The sequence below is a fragment of the Rattus norvegicus genome, chromosome X (assembly GCF_021556685.1).
Source record: "Rattus norvegicus strain SHRSP/BbbUtx chromosome X, alternate assembly SHRSP_T2T, whole genome shotgun sequence".
Classification (NCBI taxonomy): Eukaryota; Metazoa; Chordata; class Mammalia; order Rodentia; family Muridae; genus Rattus; species Rattus norvegicus.
Genome location: NC_141554.1, coordinates 64,790,989 through 64,812,925, shown reverse-complemented (window position 1 = coordinate 64,812,925; position 21,937 = coordinate 64,790,989). Strand labels below are relative to the sequence as shown.

Sequence of the window (21,937 nt, the reverse complement as noted above, 5' to 3'; positions counted from 1 at the left end):
TCATCCCAGGCATTGGTTTTCTACAAAATAGAGATAATATTATTTTAGATAGTAATAAGAATTAGAAACATGTGAGCTAATAAGTATTTTCTAACAAGCCTGATGAACTGAATTCAATCCCCAGGAAACTCTTAGTGGAAAAAGAGAACTGATTTCTTCATATTGTCCTCTGACTTTCACATACATATAAAATAAGTAAATGTCCTAGTATTTTTTATTAGAAACATGTATAAGAAGCATAGCTTATACTGAAAACATATAGGTATTGCTATTACTATTTTTATGTGCGTGGTAAATAACAATAAAGAATGTAGTGTATTCAGGAAAGGAATTTAATGAACAAAAAGGAAAAACTCTTGATATTTTCCTGAAAGATTTCAAATAACCTTAACAAAATTCTGGTGCCATGTCAGGAAACTCCTTGATGAAGATTTTTTCCACAAATCATACAATCTAAATTGAAATATAGGCAGAACTTGTAGGCAGAACTTGGTTCTTTTTTTTTTTTTTTTGCAGCCACGCCCAGCTTCTTTTTTTTATATTATTAACTTGAGTATTTCTTTCTTTTTTTTTCTTTTTTTTTTTTTATTAACTTGAGTATTTCTTATATACATTTCAAGTGTTATTCCCTTTCCCTGTTTCCGGGCAAACATTCCCCTCCTCCCTCCCCTTCCTTATGGGTGTTCCCCTCCCAACCCTCCCCCCATTGCCGCCCTCCCCCCATAGTCTAGTTCACTGGGGGTTCAGTCTTAGCAGGACCCAGGGCATCCCTTCCACTGGTGCCCTTACTAGGATATTCATTGCTACCTATGAGGTCAGAGTCCAGGGTCAGCCCATGTATAGTCTTTAGGTAGTGGCTTAGTCCCTGGAAGCTCTGGTTGCTTGGCATTGTTGTACATATGGGGTCTCGGGCCCCTTCAAGCTCTTCCAGTACTTTCTCTGATTCCTTCAACGGGAGTCCTATTCTCAGTTCAGTGGTTTGCTGCTGGCATTCGCCTCTGTATTTGCTGTATTCTGGCTGTGTCTCTCAGGAGCGATCTACATCCGGCTCCTGTCGGCAAGCACTTCTTTGCTTCATCCATCTTGTCTAATTGGATGGCTGTATATGTATGGGCCACATGTGGGGCAGGCTCTGAATGGGGGTTCCTTCTGTGTCTGTTTTAATCTTTGCCTCTCTATTCCCTGCCAAGGGTATTCTTCTTCCCCTTTTAAAGAAGGAGTGAAGCATTCACATTTTGATCATCCGTCTTGAGTTTCATTTTTTCTAGGCATCTAGGGTAATTCAAGCATTTGGGCTAATAGCCACTTATCAATGAGTGCATACCATGTGTGTTTTTCTGTGATTGCGTTACCTCACTCAGGATGATATTTTCCAGTTCCGACCATTTGCTAAGAATTTCATAATGTCATTGTTTTTGATAGCTGAGTAATATTCCATTGTGTAGATGTACCACATTTTCTGTATCCATTCCTCTGTTGAAGGGCATCTGGGTTCTTTCCAGCTTCTGGCTATTATAAATAAGGCTGCGATGAACATAGTGGAGCACGTGTCTCTTTTATATGTTGGGGCATCTTTTGGGTATATGCCCAAGAGAGGTATAGCTGGGTCCTCAGGCAGTTCAATGTCCAATTTTCTGAGGATCCTCCAGACTGATTTCCAGAATGGTTGTACCAGTCTGCAATCCCACCAACAATGGAGGAGTGTTCCTCTTTCTCCGCATCCTCGCCAGCATATGCAGTCACCTGAGTTTTTGATCTTAGCCATTCTCACTGGTGTGAGGTGAAATCTCAGGGTTGTTTTGATTTGCATTTCCCTTATGACTAAAGATATTGAACATTTCTTTAGGGGTTTCCCAGCCATTTGGCATTCCTCAGCTGTGAATTCTTTGTTTAGCTCTGAACCCCTTTTTTAATAGGGTTATTTGTCTCCCTGCAGTCAAACTTCTTGAGTTCTTTGTATATTTTGGATATAAGGCCTCTATCTGTGGTAGGATTGGTAAAGATCTTTTCCCAATCGGTTGGTTGCCGTTTTGTCCTCACCACAGTGTCCTTTGCCTTACAGAAGCTTTGCAGTTTTATGAGATCCCATTTGTCGATTCTTGATCTTAGAGCATGAGCCATTGGTGTTTTGTTCAGGAAATTTTTTCCAGTGCCCATGTGTTCCAGATGCTTCCCTGGTTTTTCTTCTATTAGTTTGAGTGTATCTGGTTTGAAGTGGAGGTCCTTGATCCACTTGGACTTAAGCTTTGTACAGGGTGATAAGCATGGATCGATCTGCATTCTTCTACATGTTGACCTCCAGTTGAACAGGCACCATTTGCTGAAAATGCTATCTTTTTTCCATTGGATGGTTTTGGCTCCTTTGTCAAAAATCAAGTGCCCATAGGTGTGTGGGTTCATTTCTGGGCCTTCAATTCTGTTCCATTTGTCTATCTGTCTGTCTCTGTACCAATACGATGCAGTTTTTATCACTATTGGTCTGTAATACTGTTTGAGTTCAGGGATAGTGATTCCCCCTGAAGTCCTTTTATTGTTGAGGATAATTTTAGCTATCCTGGGTTTTTTGTTATTCCAGATGAATTTGCAAATTGTTCTGTCTAACTCTTTGAAGAATTGGATTGGTATTTTGATGGGGATTGCATTGAATCTGTAGATCACTTTTGGTAAAATGGCCATTTTTACTATATTAATCCTGCCAATCCATGAGCATGGGAGATCTTTCCATCTTCTGAGGTGTTCTTCAATTTCTTTCTTCAGTGTCTTGAAGTTCTTATTGTACAAATCTTTTACTTGCTTGGTTAAAGTCACACCGAGGTACTTTATATTATTTGGGTCTATTATGAAGGGTGTCGTTTCCCTAATTTCTTTCTCGGCTTGTTTCTCTTTTGTGTAGAGGAAGGCTACTGATTTATTTGAGTTAATTTTATACCCAGCCACTTTGCTGAAGTTGTTTATCAGCTTTAGTAGTTCTCTGGTGGAACTTTTGGGATCACTTAAATATACTATCATATCATCTGCAAATAGTGATATTTTGACTTCTTCTTTTCCAATCTGTATCCCCTTGACCTCCTTTTCTTGTCTGATTGCTCTGGCTAGAACTTCAAGAACTATATTGAATAAGTAGGGAGAGAGTTGGCAGCCTTGTCTAGTCCCTGATTTTAGTGGGATTGCTTCAAGTTTCTATCCATTTAGTTTAATGTAAGCAACTGGTTTGCTGTATATGGCTTTTACTATGTTTAGGTATGGGCCTTGAATTCCTATTCTTTCCAGGACTTTTATCATGAAGGGGTGTTGAATTTTGTCAAGTGCTTTCTCAGCATCTAATGAAATGATCATGTGGTTTTGTTCTTTCAGTTTGTTTATATAATGGATCATGTTGATGGTTTTCCGTATATTAAACCATCCCTGCATGCCTGGGATGAAGCCTACTTGATCATGGTGGATGATTGTTTTGATGTGCTCTTGGATTCGGTTTGCCAGAATTTTATTGGGTATTTTTGCATCAATATTCATAAGGGAAATTGGTCTGAAGTTCTCTTTCTTTGTTGTGTCTTTGTGTGGTTTAGGTATAAGAGTAATTGTGGCTTCATAGAAGGAATTCAGTAGTGCTCCATCTGTTTCAATTTTGTGGAATAGTTTGGATAATATTGGTACGAGGTCTTCTATGAAGGTCTGATAGAATTCTGCACTAAACCCGTCTGGACCTGGGCCCTTTTGGTTGGGAGACCTTTAATGATTGCTTCTATTTCCTTAGGAGTTATGGGGTTGTTTAACTGGTTTATCTGTTCCTGATTTAACTTTTGTACCTGGTATCTGACTAGGAAATTGTCCATTTCCTGCAGATTTTCAAGTTTTGTTGAATATAGGGTTTTATAGTAAGATCTGATGATTTTTTGAATTTCCTCTGAATCTGTAGTTATGTCTCCCATTTCATTTCTGATTTTGTTAATTTGGACACACTCTCTGTGTCCTCTCATTAGTCTGGCTAAGGGTTTATCTATCTTGTTGATTTTCTCAAAGAACCACCTTTTGGTTCTGTTGATTCTTTCTATGGTCCTTTTTGTTTCTACTTGGTTGATTTCAGCTCTGAGTTTGATTATTTCCTGCCTTCTACTCCTCCTGGGTGTATTTGCTTCTTTTTGTTCTAGAGCTTTTAGGTGTGCTGTCAAGCTGCTGACATATGCTCTTTCCTGTTTCTTTCTGCAGGCACTCAGCGCTATGAGTTTTCCTCTTAGCACAGCTTTCGTTGTGTCCCATAAGTTTGGGTATGTTGTACCTTCATTTTCATTAAATTCGAAAAAGTCTTTAATTTCTTTCTTTATTTCTTCCTTGACCAGGTTATCATTGCGTAGAGCATTGTTCAATTTCCCCCTATATGTGGGCATTCTTCCCTTATTGTTATTGAAGACCATTTTTGGCCGTGGTGGTCCGATAGCACGCATGGGATTATTTCTATCTTTCTGTACCTGTTGAGGCCTGTTTTTTGACCAATTATATGGTCAATGTTGGAGAAAGTACCATGAAGAGCTGACAAGAAGGTATATCCTTTTGCTTTAGGGTAGAATGTTCTATAAATATCTTTTAAGTTCATTTGGCTCATGACTTCTCTTAGTCTGTCTACGTCTCTGTTTAAGTTCTGTTTCCATGATCTGTCCATTGAGGAGAGTGGGGTGTTGAAGTCTCCTACTATTATTGTGTGAGGTGCAATGTGTGTTTTGAGCTTTAGTAAGGTTTCTTTACCTATGTAGGTGCCCTTGTATTTGGGGCATAGATATTTAGGATTGAGAGTTCATCTTGGTGGATTTTTCCTTTGATGAATATGAAGTGTCCTTCCTTATCTTTTTTGATGAATTTTAGTTGAAAATTGATTTTATTTGATATTAGAATGGCTACTCCAGCTTCCTTCTTCTGACCATTTGCTTGGAAAGTTGTTTTCCAGCCTTTCACTCTGAGGTAGTGTCTGTCTTTGTCTCTGAGGTGTGTTTCCTGTAGGCAGCAGAATGCCGGGTCCTCGTTGCGTATCCAGTTTGTTAATCTATGTCTTTTTATTGGGGAGTTGAGGCCATTGATGTTGAGAGATATTAAGGAATAGTGATTATTGCTTCCTGTTATATTCATATTTGGATGTGAGGTTATGTTTGTGTGCTTTTCTTCTCTTTGTTTTGTTGCCAAGACGATTAGTTTCTTGTTTCTTCTACGGTATAGCTTGCCTCCTTATGTTGGGCTTTACCATTTATTATCCTTTGTAGTGCTGGATTTGTAGAAAGATATTGTGTAAATTTGGTTTTGTCATGGAATATCTTGGTTTCTCCATCTATGTTAATTGAGAGTTTTGCAGGATACAGTAACCTGGGCTGGCATTTGTGTTCTCTTAGGGTCTGTAGGACATCTGTCCAGGATCTTCTGGCTTTCATAGTTTCTGGCGAAAAGTCTGGTGTGATTCTGATAGGTCTGCCTTTATATGTTACTTGACCTTTTTCCCTTCCTGCTTTTAATATTCTTTCTTTATTTTGTGCGTTCGGTGTTTTGACTATTATGTGACGGGAGGTGTTTCTTTTCTGGTCCAATCTATTTGGAGTTCTGTAGGCTTCTTGTATGCCTATGGGTATCTCTTTTTTTAGGTTAGGGAAGTTTTCTTCTATGATTTTGTTGAAGATATTTACTGGTCCTTTGAGCTGGGAGTCTTCACTCTCTTCTATACCTATTATCCTTAGGTTTGATCTTCTCATTGAGTCCTGGTTATGTTTGTGTGCTTTTCTTCTCTTTGTTTTGTTGCCAAGACGATTAGTTTCTTGTTTCTTCTACGGTATAGCTTGCCTCCTTATGTTGGGCTTTACCATTTATTATCCTTTGTAGTGCTGGATTTGTAGAAAGATATTGTGTAAATTTGGTTTTGTTTTGTGTAAATTTGATTTCCTGTATGTTTTGAACCAGTAGCTTTTTCCGCTTTACATTATCTTTGACAGTTGAGTCAATGATTTCTATGGAATCTTCTGCTCCTGAGATTCTCTCTTCCATCTCTTGTATTCTGTTGGTGAAGCTCGTATCTACAGCTCCTTGTCTCTTCTTTTGGTTTTCTATATCCAGGGTTGTTTCCATGTGTTCTTTCTTGATTGCTTCTATTTCCATTTTTAATTCCTTCAACTGTTTGATTGTGTTTTCCTGGAATTCTTTCAGGGATTTTTGTGACTCCTCTCTATGGGTTTCTACTTGTTTATTTATGATTTCCTGGAATTCTTTCAGGGATTTTTGTGACTCCTCTCCATGGGCTTCTACTTATTTATTTATGATTTCCTGGAATTCTTTCAGGGATTTTTGCGATTCCTCTCTGTAGGCTTCTACTTGTTCTCTAAGGGAGTTCTTTACGTCTTTCTTGAAGTCCTCTAGCATCATGATCAAATATGATTTTGAAACTAGATCTTGCTTTTCTGGTGTGTTTGGATATTCTGTGTTTGCTTTGGTGGGAGAATTGGGCTCAGATGATGCCATGTAGTCTTGGTTTCTGTTACTTGGGTTCCTGTGCTTGCCTCTCGCCATCAGATTATCTGTAGTGATACTTTCTTCTGCTATGTCTGACAGTGGCTAGACTGTCCTATAAGCCTGTGTGTCAGGAGTGCTGTAGACCTGTTTTCCTGTTTTCTTTCAGCCAGTTATGTGGACAGAGTGTTCTGCTTTCGGGCGTGTAGTTTTTCCTATCCACAGGCCTTCAGCTGTTCCTGTGGGCCTGTGTCTGGTGTGGCAGGTCACTTGCAGCAGGAAAGTTGGTCTTACCTGTGGTCCCGAGGCTCAAGTTTGCTCGTGGGGTGCTGCCTACAAGCTCTCCACAGCGGCAGCAACCAGGAAGATCTGTGCCACCCTTTCAGGGAGCCTCCGTGCACCAGGGTTCCAGATGGCGTTTGGTGTTTTCCTCTGGCGTCAGAGATGTGTGCAGAGTGCAGTCTCTTCTGGTTTCCCAGGCGTGTCTGCCTCTCTGAAGGTTTAGCTCTCCCTCCCACGGGATTTGGGTGCAGAGAACTCCATAACTTGTTCTTATGTATGTTTTATTACTTCCACAAGATGCAATGTCCTAAATATTTCCTGTTGCAAAGAAAAGGACAGACACACAGAAAATATTTGTGCCCTCATGGCAAACAACTGAGTTAAATGATATCATAGCTCTTAACAGCCACAGAACATTCCATTCAAACACTGAATCCTCTTAGTAGCCCCTGAGACTTTCTCCAAACTAGATAATATAACACAATGACAACAACAATAAGCATTAGCAATTACAGAAAAACTGAAATATGTTATTGTAGTCTATCAGATCACAATGGGGTAAAACTTGAAATCAATAGTTAAGCGAAATTAGAGAACACACACAAACTCATGAACAATGAACAACACATTATTGAATGATGAATGGGTCATAGAAAGAATAATAAGAGTTAGGGATATGGCTCATTGGGTAAAGTGCTTGCTGCACAAGCATAAGGACCATATGTTTGAATCCACCATTACTTATTTAAAATGCTAGGCACGGTTACAGGTATAACTCCAACACTAGAGACAGAAGAGAACATTGGTCTTCAGAGCTCTCTGGTCCTTTGCCTTATAAAAGCTTTGCAATTTTATGAGGTTCCATTTGTTGACTCTTGATCTCAGAGCATAAGCCATTGGTGTTTTGTTCAGGAAAATTTCTCCAGTGCCCATGTATTCAAGGCTCTTCCCCACTTTTTCTTCTATTAGTTTGAGTGTATCTGGTTTGATGTGGAGGTCCTTGATCCACTTGGACTTAAGCTTTGTACAAGGTGATAAGAATGGATCAATTTGCATTCTTCTACATGCTGACCTCCAGTTGAACCAGCACCATTTGTTGAAAATGCTATCTTTTTTCCACTGGATGGTTTGGCTCTTTTTTTTTTATCCATTTATACTTTACTTCATTGCCATGAATATCTCAGAGATTTGTTTTATAGTTGCACTTATTTAAAAGCATCAAAGAAAAATTCAGTTTAATATTTACCCAGAAAGAAATAAAAAAATTACACATAAACCTTGTGATTGTATTTGTTCAGCCCAGGGAGTGGCATTATTAGGTGATGTAAACCTTCTCCAATTAAATGGCAGTAGAACCCTAGGAGAAATCTCAAGACTATATCTAAAGCTTAAAAAATAATGTTTCCCTCACTTAAAAATCTAACATTTCTTATGAATAACATATCAAAATGAAAAAAAATATACCCATGCCTCATCAGTTATCTTAACTGAGATTAAACAGAGATGCAAAAGAATTTAAATTTAATGACAAGCAGCTGAAATTGTCAGATTCAGACACTTACACCCAACCAATGGGGTGAAGCTAGGGATCCCTGTGATTGAATTAGAGAAAAGCTGGAAGAAGCTGAGGAGGAGGGTGACACCATAGGAAGTTGAAACCAGCAATCTCAACTAACCTGGACTCCCAAGATCTCTCAGACACTGAAGCCACCAGCCAGTCAGCATTCAAGAGCTGGACTAAGACCCCTGGCACATATCCAGCAGAAGACTGTCTCAGTGAGAGAAGTTTCACCTAATCCTGCAGAGACTTGAGGCCCCCCAGGAGTGGGGAGGCCTGGTGGAGTGAGGGTGGTGGGTGGGGGCATCCTCTTGGAGATGGGAAAGGAAGCATGGGATGAGGAAGAGTCAGAGGGCAGATCTGGGTGTGGGATAATGACTTGACTGTAAAAAGCGATATAATAATAATAATAATAATAATAATAAATAAGACCAGAAAAATAACTTTGGTGAGGGTTTCTTGAGTTCTGAAAAAATACACTAATGTGTCTAAGCAATGAAGAAGTTAATTAATTCAAAGGTTATTTTCTTATTCTGAGAAAATAAAATTTTATTACCCTATGTATCCTAAGGTTCAGTGGGTTTTTTCATCATATATAACATGATTGCAATGGAAATTATAAACCACATACCCTTGAAAATAAAAGGAAGTATCTATTTAAATGCCAAGCTATATACTTTAATAACGATAATGTTATTTTAATAAAATTAAGTGTTATCGACTTGATATTTATATATTACACAGAAATATTTTTTCTTTTCTCTTAAATTTTAGAGCATTAAAAATGCATTTGTGAACTGACATTTTTAAATGCTGTACAAATGGAAATCAAAATTAGAACTAATCAGTGAATATTCAACTTAATAAAAATACAAATAACTTTGTCTAGGAAAATCCAATAATGCATCTTTTTTTTTTTTTTTTAGATCAGGTCTTATTACGTAGCCTGAGCTCCCGGAGAATTCACTATGTAGATCAGGATGGCACTGAACTTATAGCTGCTTCTCTGTCTTTACACACTGAATCCTAAAAATACTGGCTTGTGCTTCTTAGTTTGTATCCTAACATTCATTCAGTGTTTTGTCTTCACATAGCACTATGATGCCCCTTTCAACAGAATATATGCTTTCTTTCAACAGAATATACGCTTTATGCTGTTTGCCATCTATACATCTGACATAGGATGAATATCTAGGATATACAAAGGACTCAGAAAACTAAATACAGAAAATCAAGTAGCCCATTGAATAAATGAAACAATAAAATGGCTATTTTCCCAACGTTTTCAATAAATTTTGTATATAAAACAAATATTGAATTCCATTTTTATTTAGCTACAATAGATGCTATAATGAGAAATCTTAATGATAGTGTTAAATTTTTATAGAATATAAATTCTTCTAGTGTACAATTGTTCACACATATTAACTTCTCTATTAACATTTAATGAGTGTTCGCTATTTTCTTAACTAAGGATGAAATGTTTATAACCTTTTTATGGGAACTGCACACTATGAAAAAGCATGTGTTTTACATCCTCTACTATGAACACATTTCTGTATTCATTCTTAAATATTGAAACATTTTCATATTTCTTTTCTCATCCTCTATTATTGTAAGACTCTCAGGGAGAATCTTCCCTCAGGAGGGAGATCCTCGAGCCCAATAACCAGTCCGAGTCCACAGGCTGCAATCTGCAAGAGGATTTTTATTGATCAGGATACACAGGTATCTGTGGGCGTCCCAGTCAATTCGGAAGACTGGCGTGCCTAGCAGAACCAGGGATGGGTTTTTATAGGGTATTGGGGAGCAGAAGTAGGCTTACAGAAGCAGATGCATGGTTGGTGGATTCAAGTGAGGCGCAGATGTATGGTTACACCCAATTGGCTATTCAAATGAGGTTGTCACACAGCAAGAGAATACGTGCAGGTTGGGGCATCCGGAATGTCAGGGGCTAGGGGCTTATCTCTTGTTAGGTGGCCCATAAAGCAATATCAATAATTTAGACTGGTTTCTGTATTTTGTTTTCTTTTATGGTCTGTTTCGTCTAAATGATGGGTCAGCTTGTCCCACAAAGCTTGGACACATCTGAACTTTCCCAGGCTTATTTTAGTTCTGAGTCTGTGTATCTAAAAACTTACTTTTTACTTCTATAGTTGAGGGCCTTGGGCTTGTACAATTCCCTTTCTGGGAGGGGGTCTTTCATTATCATCCTTACAAAACCCATTAATATGTATTTATTCCATTTTCACATATGTTTAGGTATGTAGTTCAAGCTCAGACTTTTCTCTCAGTGTTCAGATATTCCTGCTTCTCTCAAAGCTTTGCTTGAATAATTATCAAAATAAAAATACTTCTAATACAGCTTTTTTCCCATCAAGTTCAGAATCACATTTCTAAATTAAATACACTCTCATCAATCTTACCTTCTGAGTTAACTGAACATTTAAACAATTCTCAATTTTAGTAGGTGATGCGAGTGAGAAGTTTCATATGCTTCATAAAAAAATAGATGCTTTTGACATGGTCCCTTAATATGCCATCCTTATTTAAACTAATATTTAATGCTTGAAAATGTTACTCAACATTCTGCTTTCCAATCTATTCACATAACTCTGTCTCATGTTCCAGCATACTGAAAGTAACAACATCCCAATTCTGTTTTCTATAACATTGTGTGCATTTGTGTGTGACTGTGCATGTGTTGTGTGTGTGTGTATCATACAAATGTTTATATCTAAATTAAAGCCACAGTAATCTTTTTATAAAACATATACCTTATCAGATTTTTCCCTTGCTTTAAAGCTGTTATTGTTTCCTTTTCATTTTTCAGTGTTAGTATAGATCTTCCCTCTCACTTTGCATTCATGCTAAAGAGGTCTTATAGTTATTGACTGTACTAAGCTCATCCCTCAATCAGACATTTGCACAAGCAATTCCTTAAAAGAAATAGTCCTTGAACTTCATCACTTTGCAATCTAAATGATTTTCATCCTTTCTTTCTAATTTTGAATACTAATTTCCCAGGATATGCTTTCCAATCCTGTTGGGTCAATTTGCTTGTACATTTCTACATATTAGAGTAGAGGCTATGCCTGACTCTGTTGCCTGCCTTTGGATACTTTTACCTTTGAATGTATTATCTGGCATTGGTGGGTGAGGATGCATTTAATCCTGTTGTAACTTGATGTAGCAGGGTGGGTTGTTGCGCATGGGGGCCTTCCTTTCTCTGAAAAAAGAGGACAAGGGGTCTGAGGGTGGGACTTGGAGGAGGGGAGGGAGAGGGCTGTGATCAGGCTGTAGCATGAATAAATTAATGAATAAATAAATAAATAAATAAATAAATAAATAAATAAATAAATGTGTAAAACATTTAACCACCTTAGAAAAATGTGTTTATGTTGGATTTTTATCTTTTTTCCCCAATAAATACTAATCAGCTCTGTGAAGGCAAGATCTGCCCAATTTTTACTTACATTGTTAAATTCAGTCCCCTGTCTATTATATGGTCAAATTACATCGCAAAACATTAACTTTGTTCTGAAATTTGCATTCCGTATTATGTACCACAGAAAACATTAAATTGGGAAAATTTTTTTATGATTTTCAATTTTTAGATCATATCCTTATCCTAGAAATGCAAAAATCTGACCTTGAGAGTCCTATGTGATTTGAGTACAAAATATAATATTCCATTAAGTAACAGCTGTTGACTTTCTAAAGAATTAAGCTTGTGAGTTTTCTCAAGTATATGCTTATAACTATTCTGCCATTGACAGCAATCTTATAATAAAAATATATTCACTGCTTTCCTTCTAGAGAATTTAATATTAATTTAATAAGTGAGATGAATATTTAACAATTATTTAATTATTAAAGTGATACATACAACAGTAAGTACTTAACAAGTTCATGAAATTAAAGTTCCTTATACATAAAGGATTTTTTTCCCACAAGCCACTTCTCTAGCTTTTTCATTTATTATTTGCTGCTTTCATAACATTGCCAAAGTTCCAGTAACTATCAATTACGTCAAATTATAAAAAGCCTCTTAAGCTATTACAGCTCATACAATAGCTAAAGAAGACAATGCAAAATGATTTCTTATATGTTATATGTCTTCAATTAATCAATTAAATTTTATAAATATCTTTCCTATATCCATACTTCCTTCTTCAGTATACCCATTGTTCAATTACAAGCAGATATTTTAGTATAAAGAATAGGGATCGGGGTTGGGGATTTAGCTCAGTGGTAGAGCGCTTGCCTAGCAAGCGCAAGGCCCTGGGTTCGGTCCCCAGCTCCGAAAAAAACAAAAGAAAAGAAAAAAAAGAATAGGGATCATTATTAACCATATTATATAATTCAGTTACATTTTATAACTATAAATTAGTCTGTGAAACTAGTCTGAATAAATTTTCTTTCTTAGGGCTTATCAAAATTTATGGCAATTCCTAACTTACCTGCCCTGTAAGTAACCAGTATATTCTGAGAGGCTAAGATCTTAACATTCTAATAGAAGTAAAACTACAAGCAAACAGCAAATTCAAACATTCATTATTTATTTATTTATTTATTTATTTACTTACTTATTATTCTTTAGTCTTTTTTTACATTCCAGTCATTATCCCCCTCCAGGTCCATCCTCTGACTGTTGCTCATCCCATTCCTCCTCCCCAGTCTCCAAGAGGATGTCCTCAAGTCCCTACCCCCAGCCCACCAGACCTCCCGACTCCCTTGGGGCCTCAAGTCTCCCGGGTTAGATGTGCCTTCTCTCACTAAGGTCAGATAATTGAATCAATTTTAAATGTTCTCAAAACCATAATACCAAAACTATACTTTGTAAATGTATTATCTTTGGGGGTTTTGGCCTTTCTTTTACTGTGTACTAAAAATTGAACCCAGGACTTCTTACATGGTAGGCAAGTGCTGTATTTCTATGCTACATTCCTAGCCCATGAAATTTTATCTTTGTTTAGTAGGAGTCAGTTACTCTATTCTTAATTTAAGAATTTTATATTAACACCCTACAGGTAAATATGTAAAAACAATTAGTACTTGAAATAATTAATTTTGTCTCTTTGGTCATCAATTTCCCCTGTTAAGTTCCCATAATTTTTACTTTCTTAACCAAGGAAAACTTTTTAAACACTAGCTAGTTACAACAACAACAACAACAACAACTATGTATTTATTTTTATTATTATTTTATCATCATCATCATCATCATTATTAATGTGTTCTTGTCTTTATCAGTTTATTCCCTCTCAAAAAATTGTATTATTATTCTTGAAATATTAAAATAGAACTTGCATGTTACCTATATAAGTTTCTTCTTTTGTTTCAATATATATCATTGTTATGGCTTGGCTATTGAATACTCTTTTCATATCCTAAAACAGTATAGTCTTGTTCCTAAACCTCTCCACCCTCTCTGTGCTGCCTGGCTACCATAAGATTACCTATACAGTTTCTATGTTTACATGCTATCACAGACAGAGAAACAATAGAACCAGATGTCAGTGGACTAAAACTTTAGAAAGTATGAGCCAAAATAAACATTTTCTCATCTGGCTTGGTCATGTTGACTATTTTCTCACAGTGACAAAGTTGATTAATATGAACAGTGACAAAAATAAGTATTATATGACAAGGTAATATAACAGATACTGAGGCCAGGGGCAGGTCTGTCAGGTTCAGATGTATGCTGAAACCCAGTTATCACTAAAAGCCTGTTGTCCTCATTCTAAATGAGCATGCCAAGTAGTTCCCTTCATTGTGATATACTACCTTGGCTATACCTGTGAAAATACCGTCATGTGAAAGTTAACTTATTGTTTTTACATAGTAAGCTATTTTAATAGAAACATGAATAGATGAGCTGTAAATCCCATCCTTTTACATGTAATATACTCAATACATATAAGCAGTCCCATTCACTTTTTATAAAAGCTGACACACAGAACTTGGGAGTCGAATATTGGTTATAAAAATGGGAAGACTCAGAGACAGAGATATGGTCACAGGCTTTTCAATGGATACTGAAATTTAAAAAAAAATTATGGTATGCTAGTGCACAGTAAGGTGACCATTAATCAAAACTACACCATGTTTTGAACAAGCTACAATGAAAATATATTTTGACCACAGGTAATTTTTGCAGTGATAAATATATTTGTCATAATTTAAACATTACTCAATATAAAAGTTTGTTGAACACTTACACCATACTCTACAAGTATTTATATTTGTTTCCTATATAAGTTTTAATTTTTAAAATGCCAAAATATTAATAGGAAAAGAATTAAAACACAAAATCTTTAGCAAAGACAGTTTGAAATTTTACTGACAAACTAGGTAAAGGACATCCCAATTCATATCATAAGATAGGTCTATTCATATTAAATATGATATTATTATTGTTTAGATACCAACCATATTTAAATTGTTTCAATATTTAATGTCTTACCTGGTGGGAATGTTCTGCAGTAGCAGATTGGGAGTAGCACAGCAACATGGTAACACAACACAGTGAGACGCTGAATGAGGACCGGGGGTATTGACATCTATGGGAGATGTGCCACAAAATTCCACTTCTGTTTTCTGTCATAAAATGGCACAGCTGCTAGACTTTGGCTTCTAATTTCCTAGTCAGGACTCTCAATGAAATGAGTTCCTGTATCTAAGGCAAGTACACTCAGCTCCTGAGAGTGAAAATTTCAAGCCACAGTGAAAAGTCAAAGAAAAGACTTTAGAAGATTTCTGGGAAGCACGAGCCTTCAGAACAAAAGTTGACTGACAGCCCCTCCTATTTACATCTGCGCATGCGTGTTTGCTCTTTAACGGACTCTGTGGGCATGACCAGAATTGGATAACCATAATAACCGGAAATGGATAACCATAATATCCGCTTTTCTTCAGCGACCGTTGTTTTCTGCTGTTCTTCAAGGGCAGCGAAGCTTCTTGGAAGCTTTGGCTTGAGCGTACGGTGAGGAACCTCCGTTTGTCAAGGTATCTTCCGGGAAACTTACCCCGCTGACTCCCCAAGAGACTCTATTTTACCCAGTCCTATCCCTACGATTTAATTCGAGTGCTTCCAACTGCTGCTGTTGTGCCCTTAGGCTTCTGTTTGGCAATCAGGGATGAAAGGTGGATAGAAGAGGCAGCCTTCAGCAAAGGAGAAACAGTCAGGAGAAAAGTTAATATTGTGAGCTGGAAATGAGACTACAAGGTCTAAATCTCCCCTTCCCTTTTGAGTTCCTAAGGTAGTACCCTTAAGGGTACCACGCAAGGCAGCTTTTCATGGCTTAATAGTAGCATCTACCAACAGAGACTGTACAAATTATCTCGTCCTCTGTTTTCCAGGGTGACCTCTTCCTCAACCTGTTTGCAGTATTACCTGTGGTCCCCACTACAGTCATCATGCCTCGTGGCCAGAAGAGCAAGCTCCGTGCCCGTGAGAAGCGCCGCCAGGCCCGTGCTAAAAATGCACTGGAGGGACAAGCCTCTCCAAGTCCTTTCTTTGGCTGTCCACATCAGACTATTCCTGTTGCCGGTATGCCTACACCTCCCAACATGCCAATGGGAGCTTATTCTACCTATTCAGACACATATGCAAATACACATGCCCAAAACCTAGATGAGAAAAGTTCGGATGACTCTGAAGACGTTGAGGACTGGTGTAAAGATCCTATAAACCACAAAGTTGTCTTACTGGTACAATTCCTGATAGAGAAGTATCAAAAGAAAGAAGTTATCACAAAGGCAGATATGCTGAAGTCTGTTATCAAAACATCTAAGAATCACTTCAATGAGATCCTGAAGAGAGCTTCAGAGCACATGGAACTGGCCTTTGGTGTTGATCTGAAGGAAGTAGATCCAAACAGGCACTGTTATGCCCTTTTTAACAAACTTGAACATACCTTTGATGGAGTGATGGGTGAAGAAAAAGTGCCCAATAGTGGCCTCCTAATGATTGTGCTGGGTGTGATATTCATGAAAGATAACTGTGCCCCTGAAACAGAGATCTGGAATGTGCTGAGTATGATGGGTGTATATGCTAATAGAAAACACTTCATCTATGGAGATCCTAAGAAGGTCATCACTGAAGATATGGTACAGCTAAAATACTTGGAGTACCGACAAGTGCCCAACAGCAATCCTCCATCTTTTGAATTCATGTGGGGTCCAAGAGCCCGTGCTGAGATCAGCAAGATGAAAATCTTGGAGTTTTGGGCCAAGATCCATGATACTACACCAGATTCCTTCGCAACCTTGTATAAAGCAGCTCTGAAAGATGATGAAGAAAGAGCCCAAGCCAGGGCTGCAGCCAGGGCTCGCACTGCTACAACGGCCAGTTCATATTCAAGAGCCATGATGCACAGCTCCCCCCCATACTAAGTAATGTTTAAGACTATTTCACCAATATTTGTAAAGGTCAGTAAGCTACCTAATAGTGGAAGGTTAATATATTATGAAGGAAGCAAGTGCTTATAATATTTCTATTTCTCGTTTATATTAGTAAAGTCCAGTTTTACTTTTACCCTCTTTTAATTCTAGGTTATACACCAAAGGTTGAAGTCTGAGGAAGATTTTCTTTGTGGAAATTAAGGACAATGGACAATTTAAATAGTAGATAGACACTCTAGAAGGAGCACATTGAATATCACTGTTGCATTTTTATGCCATATTTAAGTTTCATTTCACTTTTTTGTGTTATATTTCAGATGTTTCTTGTAAAAGGTTTCAGTAATTTAAAATGTAAAATAAGTAACACTTATACATTTATAGTTTGATGTTTTGGGAGGAAGAGTCACTTTTCTTTAGGGGTGTGACTGCTGGTATGTTCTCCATGTCCCAGTGGATTAATGTACACCTGGACCCATATGGGTAGCACTAACTGGACTTAACTATTTTGTTATTTTTAGAGATGTATAGGAAGAAAGGGAGAGCTCTATGTCATTTTGAATCACCAGTTTGTTCAATATTAGCGTTTTGCTGGCTCAGTGAGTAAAATCTGGGTCAAAATATAGTTGGTGATAAATAACACTGAGGTAGCATAATGAGAGGATACTTAGTTCTTAGTTTTCTTTATTTCACTTCATTGTATACAAATAAAATGTATGTACTTTGATTTGTTTTACTGTGGAATTTAGGTGATAATAAAGTTTTTAAGCTGTAATTCATGTTCACCAGTTTATTCATTATCCAATATTAATTAGCACTCACGTTTTGAAAGTTATTCTGTTAGAAGTGGGGACTTAATACCTCCCAGGAGAGTGAAAAGCAGTTTTCTCCAATAGAGTAACATGGGGTATAGTAACCACTCCAGAACAGTCAGACAGATGGTCCTCATGTACAGAAGTAGTTAAACAACATATAATGCACTCCACAAGTTTTGTTTTGTTTGTTTTAGTGTGTGTGTGTGTGTGTTTGTGTGTGTGTGTGTCTGTCTGTGTGTGTGTGTGTGTGTGTGTGTGTGTGTGTGTGTGTGTGTACATGCCTTTGTTGGTTACAGTTTGGCAGGGGTTTTTCTTTCTTTCTGATGTGGTTTTATTTTGCTTTCTGGGTTTTTGTGGGGGGGGGTTGCTATTACATTGGGTGTTTGTTTTTAAAATTGGATAAGGAGGGAAAGAGGAACTGGAATTACTTAGGGGAGGAAAAGAATGTGATCAAAACATTTAAATTTAAAAATTGTTTCAAATAATAAAACAAAATACTTACGTTGGGGAAGTAAGAAAAAAAGATACTCAGCCTTTCTCCTTAGAATTTTCCAAGTAAATAACAACAAATGTATGAAGAAGAGTAATAAAATGAAACAGCTTTTAAAACCTAAGGACAAATAATACAAAGGAATAAGGAGGTGAAATATAGGGGGGGGCGGTGCAAGAAAAGAATGGATGGTCATTTAGCTAAAACTAATCAGGCAATGACATTGCATATCCTTCCCCTAACTGGAGTAGCTGGTTGGGCCTTAGTGAGAGAGGATGTGCTTAGCCTTGCTGGGACTAAATGTCTCAGGGTAAGGTGATACCTAAGGGGGACTTCCCCTTCTTTGGGGAGAAGGGGAGAGATAAAGAGGGAAGAGATTTATAAAGGTTACACTGGGAGAGGAGGGAGGGGTGCTTGTGATTGGGATGTAAAGTAAATATAAAATTAAATCATGGTAAAAAAACAATTAGGCAAAAATTATTGGAGGAAATGTGTTTTTTTTGTCTTGTTTGGATTTTTAGACTGGGAGTGATCTATAGTTGGGCTTTCTCTGTCAGTGGGTTTCACATACATAAATACAACCCAACACAGATAATAATATTTGGAAAAGTTTATTTGCCCTAAACATGTATCAATTTTTCCTGGTCTTTATCCCATAATGATGGTAATTGGCATAAGGAAGATTTCCATAGCACATGCAATTACCATACTATTTTATATAACACACAAGTGGATATTGGCATTAAGTATCAGGAACATGTGTTTATAGAATTAGTCGCAGAAGCACATGAGGGATGATTGTATTTTTAATTTTAGTTAAATAGCAACCTAAACAAACATGGTGTCTCACCATGGAAGGGCAAAATCCTGAAATATAAGTGTTTCCCCCTTTTTATGAGTTAAAGTGGAAATGCTGCTGGAGAGATGGTTTAGGTATTAAGAACACATACCATTCTTACAAATGACCCAAGTTCAGTATCCAGCACCTACATCAAGAAGAGTGTTCCTTCTGGAACTTCAGATTCAGAGTATCCAAATACAAACACATAACCATTTTAAAAAGAATTCTTTGGGATAAATGAGTTTGATGATTAAAAATCACAAAAAGGTTGAGCCTGCCAGTGGTGTGCTCCAATAAGGAGGTAGAGACGGGCCTCATGGTCCCATTGACTAGCTAGTCTAGTTTAGTGACAAGATCCAGACTTGTTAGAGATCCTGTCTCAAAAAATAAGAATGACAATGTCTAAGAAACAGAACCCAAAGATAATGTTGGCCTCTACATGCACATGCATGAAATTACATGTGTTTCCATGAACATCTGCACATGTATACACTTCCATATGTGAACACACAGATGCAAACAAACATACATACAATACCCCAATAATTATCAATAAACAGGAGAAAATATGTTATAAGTGGATGGTGGCCTGGGCTACTTATCCAATTCTCATGCCATACACAGCACTATTTTCTTTTATGCACAATGTCTCTTAGGAGTTTCTGAGCAATAAGAGTAAAATGTCTTGAATGAGATGCCCTTATTAGCTTGCTTCATTCTGAACTAAGAGACATAGATCAAATTTTGTGTTTTCCTAAGATGGGATCTTACTATGTTGTCTCTACTGTCTTAGAATCCACTAGAGTAGCCTGAGCTGGCCTGAAACTTGCAAATCTTCTGCCTTCACCTCCTAAGTGCAGGTATTAGAGGTATATACCACTAAGCTTTAGCAGAATTTGTAAACTCACATTTAACAATGTTTTTTAACATTTATTTATTTATTTATTTATTTTTTATGTATACATCATACAGCTTTCTGCCTGCATGTATGCCTACAGGCCAGAAGAGGGCACCAGACCTGATTATAGGTGGTTGTGAGCCACCATGTGGTTGCTGGGAATTGAACTCATGACCTCTGGAAGAGCAGGCAGTGCTCTTAACCTCTGAGCCATCTCTCCAGCCCAACAATATTTTTATTTCTTCAGAATCTGATATATATGAATGTTTCCTATACACGAATATTATATATATATATATATATATATATATAGAGAGAGAGAGAGAGAGAGAGAGAGAGAGATAGTATTTTCATCTCATTTACTCCCTTTCTAAATTTTCTCAAACTGCCTCCACTGTGTGCCCTTCTATACTATTAGGGTTTTTGTTTGTTTTAATATTTATCTTTAATCTCTTTTTTACTGTCCAGTCATTATCCCCATCTTGGTCCACCCTCTGAAAATTCATCATCTTAGTCCTCCTCCCCACTGTCTCCAAGAGGATGTCCCCACCCCACCCATACCTACCATGCCTCCAAACTCCCTAGTGTCTCAAGTCTCTTGAGGGTTAGGTGCTTTTTCTTTCACTGAGGCCAGACCAGGCAATCCTTTGCTGTATATATGTCAGGGGCCTCATATCAGCTGGTGTATGCTGTCTGGTTGGTGGCTCAGTGTTCAAGAGATCTCTGGACTCCAAATTAGTTGAGATTGCTGGTCTTCCTATGGGGTCACCCTCCTCTTCAGCTTCTTCCACCTTCCCCTAATTCAACCACAGGGGTCCCAGTCTTCAGTCCAGTGGTTGGAAGTTAGTATCTGCATCTGTCTCAGTCTACTGATTGTTGGGCCTCTCAGAGGAGAGCCATGCTAGACTCCTGTCTGTAAACATACCATAGCATCAGTAGTAATTGTATTAGATCTTGGAGCATCCCCTTGAGCTGGATCCCAAGTTGGGCCTGTCACTGGACCTCCCTTCCCTCAGTCCCTTCTCCATTTTTGTCCCTGCAGTTCAATTAGTGCTATTTTGTGTGTGTGTGTGTGTGTGTGTGTGTGTGTGTGTGTGTGTGTGCGCGCGCGCGCGCGCGCATATAGGTGTAAGACCATCCACTGAAGCACTTGCTGTTTACCAGTGTCTAGACCTCCAAAGAAAATTAACTCTCTCCAAGATTCTTTCAACTGAAAATAGCTCCTCAACTAGGGATGGGGACTCATAAATCCCTCCTCAATCTATGCTTGAATCCTGGCAAGTTTTATATTGTGCAGGTCTGGTGCAGCCAGGATTAGCTGCTGGAAGTTCATGAGTATGAAGACCTTGTCATGCCTACAATGTGTTGTTTTACAGCAGTCCTCTCTAACCTCTTTAAAACTTTCTGGCCTTCTTTCTCAGTATTCCTTGTACAGTGTGGGTGGCTGTGGGGAAGTAGTATGATATAGATTTCAAAGTTATAGCTGACAATTGCACAATCTTAAAGATTGGACTACAGAAACTGAACAAACTTAATTCTCAAAAAGAAGTAATACAAGTATGAGCTCCAAAAATATAAGCAAATAGAAAGTTTCAGATAGGTATTTTTGTTGTTGATTAACTTTGTTAAAATGTACTAGCATTTGCTAAGACATGGGTTTTTTTATCTTCATTATCAGCAATAAAAATTAAATACTATTATTAATTCTTGGAGACAACTAAATTTTCATTTGCATATGATAATCAATGGTGGCTTAAATTGTTTTGTAACTCCGGTTATCGGAGAACCAGTGTCTTTTTATGGCCTCTTCAGGAACCAGGTGTGCATGCAGTCCACATAAATGCATACATACATAATAATCATGCACATACAATAAAAACTTTAATTTTTAAAAGAACTTCTGTGCCTCTGCTGAAATGGTATTTCTAAAATTGGAAGTATTCAAATCTTTATTAATTACTTTAAAGTATTTATTTACACCAAAATATCAAATATAGTAACCCACAATTCAATAGAATTTTTTTACAGAGAAGTATAACTAAAGCTAGAAAGAGTAAGATATATGAGGAAATGGGATGAAAAGGTTTCTTCCTTTTCTTACAGAAAAGCCCTTCTACTCTCAGAAATTACAGTATTATGACTCAGAAGTTGTGTCAAATTTCAGGACTGT

At 37.4% G+C, this 21,937-nt stretch overlaps 1 protein-coding gene across 5 annotated transcripts in view; it reads left to right on the top strand.

The window, feature by feature from the left end:
• The window catches only part of Mageb18 (MAGE family member B18), a 756,240-nt gene extending 738,742 nt beyond the window's left edge, over positions 1-17,498 (top strand). For 3 of the 5 annotated variants that reach the window (XM_087599980.1, XM_087599982.1, XM_087599981.1), the window contains one exon: positions 15,683-17,494. In XM_087599980.1, coding sequence (XP_087456106.1) covers positions 15,740-16,717 — 978 coding nt within the window. In that variant the 5' untranslated portion in view covers positions 15,683-15,739 and the 3' untranslated portion in view covers positions 16,718-17,494. Of the gene's footprint in view, positions 1-15,243; positions 15,329-15,682 lie in introns of those variants that run through there. The other 2 variants (NM_001044246.2, NM_001434087.1) reach the window with 2 other exon arrangements.
• The last annotated feature ends 4,439 nt before the right edge of the window (positions 17,499-21,937 follow it).